This window comes from Phallusia mammillata, chromosome 3 (assembly GCF_965637545.1).
Source record: "Phallusia mammillata chromosome 3, kaPhaMamm4.hap1.1, whole genome shotgun sequence".
Classification (NCBI taxonomy): domain Eukaryota; kingdom Metazoa; phylum Chordata; class Ascidiacea; order Phlebobranchia; family Ascidiidae; genus Phallusia; species Phallusia mammillata.
Genome location: NC_137254.1, coordinates 25,193,485 through 25,199,484, shown reverse-complemented (window position 1 = coordinate 25,199,484; position 6,000 = coordinate 25,193,485). Strand labels below are relative to the sequence as shown.

The 6,000-nt window shown below is 36.8% G+C and overlaps 1 protein-coding gene across 1 annotated transcript in view; it reads left to right on the top strand.

The window, feature by feature from the left end:
• The first annotated feature begins 303 nt into the window (after positions 1-303).
• The window catches only part of LOC145217731 (dynein axonemal heavy chain 5-like), a 49,604-nt gene continuing 43,907 nt past the window's right edge, over positions 304-6,000 (top strand). The window contains exons 1-11 of the mRNA XM_080085066.1: positions 304-851; positions 914-1,090; positions 1,495-1,681; positions 1,948-2,015; positions 2,405-2,596; positions 2,908-3,019; positions 3,179-3,347; positions 3,854-3,994; positions 4,363-4,453; positions 5,120-5,305; positions 5,754-5,927. Of these exons, the coding sequence (XP_079941192.1) occupies positions 729-851; positions 914-1,090; positions 1,495-1,681; positions 1,948-2,015; positions 2,405-2,596; positions 2,908-3,019; positions 3,179-3,347; positions 3,854-3,994; positions 4,363-4,453; positions 5,120-5,305; positions 5,754-5,927 (1,620 nt within the window). The 5' untranslated portion in view covers positions 304-728. The remainder of the gene's footprint in view (positions 852-913; positions 1,091-1,494; positions 1,682-1,947; positions 2,016-2,404; positions 2,597-2,907; positions 3,020-3,178; positions 3,348-3,853; positions 3,995-4,362; positions 4,454-5,119; positions 5,306-5,753; positions 5,928-6,000) is intronic.

Sequence of the window (6,000 nt, the reverse complement as noted above, 5' to 3'; positions counted from 1 at the left end):
ATGAGTGTAGACTACCGTAATCGCTGGCCTGAATCAACGTTTTAGGACTGATTCCAGTAATATATATGTTTTTTTATATGCGTTTTTTTTTTTTTTTTTTTTTATACCATCAATATCTCAATACTGTACTTTATGTTTAGCAGGTGATAGTGCCGCGGCTTCACTGTTGCCTTCCAACGCCAGTTCTCTGAAGGCAGAAAAACAAGGAAAATACCTATTTCTTACCAACGCTCAGGAAGAGGTAAGTTTACAGTGCGAAGTTGTGCAATTTGAAATCTGACAAACGTTGTCTTTTGCATCAACAAAATTTTCAGCTCTTCCGGCAGTTTTTTATTTTAATATGCCAACGTTTCGATGTCCCATACGAAACACCTTCATCAGGGTAATGACATACATTGCAAACACAAGTTATTATAAAGCGAAAAGGGCGGCGAAACACACACAAAAAAGGCGGTAGAAGAAACGCAGTGCGCACCAATGGTCGTGTGATAACACCTGGCTCAATGGTGCAAAAGCGACCGATAAGTTATCGGCATTAGAACGTCCGTTTTAACGTTCATCGTGTTGGTGTGAGAATGTATGTTCCACGACTCCAGGAAACCTCGCTTGTGAAAATCGGTTTCTCTCGCTAACACCTGGGCAGCAGAGAAGTTTATGGTGTGACCGAGGACAGTAGCATGTTGCGCTAATGCCGATTTTTTAGCATCTTTCTTGGCTACATCCCTTTCATGTTCTTTACGGCGCGTATTCAGAGATCTTCCCGTTTCGCCAATGTAAATCTCCTTGCACTGTTGACATGGGATCGCGTACACCACACCCCTTGCCGCGTTTGTATCAATGGGGTCTTTGGGGTGCGACAGCATCTGACGTAGGGTGTAGACTGGTTTAATCCCTACCGATTTGTCTTTTGCAGCCTTTACTGGGGCATTGCTTTTTCTTCGTCCGTCATTTCAGTGAAAAGCCAATAAAGCCTGATAATGTGCATAAGGACGTTTACTTCGGAAACTTCGAAGTCGAAAATGGAGACCTACTTGGCGGGATTGAGTTTTATCTGTCGAGGATTATTATGCCGGCATTAAAAGCCACTACAGTAAGTGTTTTTGCATTTTTTGTTTGTTGGTAAAATTTCGAATAGAATTAAGATTTTGTGAACTTTTTACCACAGTTTTATCCTTTTGTAACAATCGACTTATTGTATTTGTTGAGCTTTTTATGTCGGTTTAAGTTTAAAAATAGGCCTGATTCGTCCCCGACTTTGCACTTTGCCCCATTTCGACTTCAGTAACTTTCGGGCTTAATTTGGATTTTGTTTCAAAAATTTCGGCTCAGCCTAATTCTCATGTCCCATAGAAAAATTTGGTAAATATTATTTCGCAACTAAACAGGCAACTCTATGGCGGACTCATTGTGGGCATAACGCAGTAGGGCGTTGCCCGCTCACCTAAACGCATAGAATAAAAATGAAACAAACGAATAACCTTTGCCTACTGACAGAACTGGGGCTTGTTGACTGGGAAGCGACTCGAAGAGCATCGAAGCAAATTCTTGGAGGAAATGGAAAAGTTTATCGAGTGTTTGGGAAGCGCGCGAACCAGTGTGAGAGAACAACAGATCAAACTTACTCATATTGACGTCAACGTTGATATTACGTCAGTTCCTCCAGCTCAATTTGCAACCCTAGGTACAGTTTTTATAAAATAATAAATTATAAGACAAGTAGGCTATGATACTTTTAATTTGTTAATCTTGTCTTATTAATTTACATTATTAGATGTGAACCAATATTGTTCTGTCACGAAAAAACAAAAAAAAAATACCTTTTTTGCTCTCTCAAGTAAAAAAGTTCCCGACCTTTTCTATATATCTATTATATTGTAAAAACCTAGTTTAGTTTGATGGGCAAAGATCTAAGATGAGTAAGATACTTATGTTCATTTTTTATCGAAGGCTCCGACCCACAAGTGATTGAAGGTCTGGAGAAGCAGCTTGATTTATGGATGAAGGAAATTGAACAGGTAATACACCAATCACACATATTAATGGTTGCCATGCTTTTAAAAATCACGATTCTGCACATAATGTGACATGGTCTCCGTATGTATAAGATCACGATTTCATAGCCCGAATTTGGGACCCAACAAAGTCCGTGAAAGGTTTTTTGTGAAACCAAACAATATCTAATCCGAAATTAGGTATGTCGATTTTGTCTAAGTCGTCGCCTGTCATTAACGCTAAAATTTTTGCTTTTTTTAATTTACTGACGAACTTGGTCTTATACTTCGTTTCAAAATGACAAAAAAGGCATTAAAAAGTCCTGATTTCTACAAATTGATTAGCTTGTCTGTTTCTTGTTAGAATACTATCAATTGTTACAAGCTAAACTTCTATAAAACTGTACGCACAGATTTTGGTGGTGAGTGAGCAAATACAGTGTGAAGCGGACGACATCGGCCCTGCAGCAGAACTGGATCATTGGAAGAAGCGAACAGCGAGATTTGATTGTCTCCTCAGTGAAATCCGAAACCCAAGAGTTCGAGCCATTACTGCGGCTCTCAATGCTCTAAAATCGAAAAGCATCAAGAAATGGAAGGAAATGGTAATGTTCTGCTATTTACGAAATCACAAAAGTTTAAACCAGGATAAAAAGCTCCAAGTTAGACTTGACTTGGAAACAGTAAAAACAGAAATCTATCGGATTTTAGAAATATTACCCTTATTGTTATAGCAAGTAACTGTTACGTTGTACCTTCATTACAATTACTCTTTAATTTGTTCTACATACTAACACGAAAAGTAATTAATAATCAAGTTGAAAGAAACAAAAGTGTAAAAAAATTGACACAAATTAAAACAATATTTAACCTGTTGTTTTATACCTAGCACGTTTGACATCTTTTATTTGTGTAGGATGCACAAATAACAGACGCAACCAACGAAGCAAAAGACAATGTCAGGTATCTCTACACTTTGGACAAATTCTTTGGGCCCCTTGTCAAATGTACACCGACGAGTCTTATAGGTAAAGATCCAAAAACTAATCCTCTTTACCAACTAAATTGAGTTTTTTTTCCAACTAAATTGAGTTAAAGTTTAATGTCACTAAAACTATTGAACAAATAGAGCGGGATTCAAAGTACACGTTTAAGTTAGGGCTATTTTAACGTTTAATTACTTCCAGAACACATTCCCAGTTTGCTCAACAACGTAAAGATGATATACAGCGTCTCGCAATTCTACAACACCTCCGAGCGTATGACGTCACTGTTCGTAAAGATCACCAATCAGATGGTAACGACATCAAAAGCTTACATGTATCAGGGTGTGAGCAAGATATGGAACATTGAACGGTAAAATCAGCTTCTGTACTATCTTGGACTCTGCATTTTTTTTGTTTTAACATTATAACGAGAATTATTCTGCTTGCAGTTAATGTTCTCTATTGCATGGGCCACCGAAAGCATGTGATTAAAATATGGAGAAATTTGAATTATTTGGATTTAGGACTTTAGTCTTGTGGCAGTTTAATGCACACACAAGTTCTGCACATTTAATACGTACATGACGTAATGACTTTCTTTTTTTCAAGTAAAAGTCAGAAAATCACTAAAACAACGATTTTCACTGTTTATTTGAACACCAAATCTGGTTTCCCAACTCAATGATCAACAGGCCTGTAATTAAACAATAATGATCAAAAAATAAAATTATTTTATTTCATGTTGTTTTAGGGCTACATTAATTTGATCAAAACAATTTTTGACTGTTTAACTGTACTCTTAGAAAAACCTGTAGAGAAGAGTTCATTCAAGAAAACCTACTTCTAATTTTTGATTTCAATTTTGTTATTGCTCAGACCGGAACTGATCATGAGAATTAACAATTGTATGAAGTTGAACGAAGCATACCAAAACAGCTTCCAGAAAACCAAACGCAAGTTGCAAGAACACCCAAACGACCCACAGTTCGAATTCAGCGAAAACTACATATTTGGAAGGTATTACAAAACATTTTCAGACAAATATTCCAATCATTTAAATACGAAATTTCTAACTATTCTGCTTAATGGTGAAAATAACGGCCCAAATAGACGCAAAAAGCGACATGCTTTATATTAAATGTTCATGCGATCATCAGTGATATGAAGGCCACATCAGTTACACCCTTTTATAAACACATGAGTCACGTGAAGGAATGATAAAAAAGTGCAAAACAAGCGTTGCATAAAACGATAGATAAAAAGGGGCGCAGAAGCGAGGTGTAAGAAAAGATCCGTAGATTCTGCTTACCAGTTTTCGTATTACTTAAATAGTTATCAAAACAATACCGATAGAAACTAAATTACCCGTTATATTGTTTGGACAGATTCGATACGTTTTGTAGTCGGATAAAGCAAATACGACAAATGGCTGTGACATTGGAACAACTGAGCTGTCTTGCCAACATTCGACTTCAGGTAAAAATAACAAGCAAAACGCCCATTGTAACTTCGTCTTTTGGAAATCCAAACTTGTTTATTGGCACATCAGTCCCACATGGTACTGCAGACATTTCGTATAAAAGTCTGTCTGTAATAGTTTAACCACTTTCGCCCTATACAGTGTTGTCGGTTCGAAATTATTTGAGAAATCATAAATTCGCCTTTTTGATTATTACCAGCTATTGACATCAAAAACGCTCGTCCAGGTTAAGCATAAATCATAAAACGCCGTTTGCGTCACTGAAAACGCCGCCCGCTTTTTCTTATCGGCACTTCCCCGCTTTTTACCTTGGTCTCTTTCAAACGCTGAGAAGGCCTGATATGGAACGGTGAATAGACTCTTTAGGTGACAATCAGTTTTAAATGTTAATAAACAAACATGTTTTCCAATGCTTTACTGATGTGCTGTTAGTGTTATGCACAATTTTAGCCCTCCAGTCTCACGACAATGTGACAAACAAGAAGTTGTTGCTTTATGCAGAAAAAAATTGATCTAAAAGCTGCAGCTAGCAAATTGTTTTGGTACCAATATGTTAATGCCTTATTTACGTCACCTTAATGAGGGTCATTACGTTTTAGGCGGTCGCCATAACAGAGTTACAAAACCACTTAGCTAAATTGTTAAACGATTTTTTATCACAGGGCATTGACAGCTATGTTGCAAAGTACAAAGCAATAGTTGCAACTGTGAAAAAGAAAACTTACGATCATTTGAACCATCGCTGTCATGAATTTCGTTCGGATTTCGAAGATTTTCTCAGCCAGGTGGACAGCATACGGGAAGGAATACAAGGACTTGTTGAACAATACTTCACAAGAAATGTGTCGGTTAGTGCACTTCTATGTGTTTTTCTTTGTGCTTTCTGTTTTCAAAAGGTTGTTGGGTGAATTGCACAAACCGATTATATGAAGTAATGATGGTAGCATGCCTACTTGGACACTGAATGTCATGATTTTTACTTTTCTTTAAGTATATTTTCAAACTTACACTGTTTCCAGCTTATTGTAGCTTAAAGTGTGTTGTATACTGGATCAAGTAAAGCATTTGTAAACAGGTTTATGCAGTGAAGTATTTTGTAACTTTTATGAAAACCCAATTTTGTGCCAATAGCACAAGTCATACGACCAATGTACAAACTCCTTTTAAGGTAAAACTTTATTTTACGTTTTATTTCAAATTTTGTTGACCACATATGTATTCCACTCGCTGATTTTTGCTATTATAAGTCTTTCAAATATCTCCATGATGGTTGTTGAATTTTGCATGTGTTTTTAGACGCAACAGGCGATTGCCACTCTGGAAAAGTTTGGAGAAATTAAAGGCATCGAGCTGGAACTGTGGGAGAAATATATGAAGACGTTGCTCCAATTCGGCAAGGAAGTGGAGAGTGTAAAGAAGTTATATGAACGACAGAAAGAGGATCCACCAATACCTAGAAATATGCCACCGGTATATTTTGTAACTTTAAATCCACTAGTTTAAGTTTAACCTTTTAAATGTTGATGTGAAACTGGGTATATAT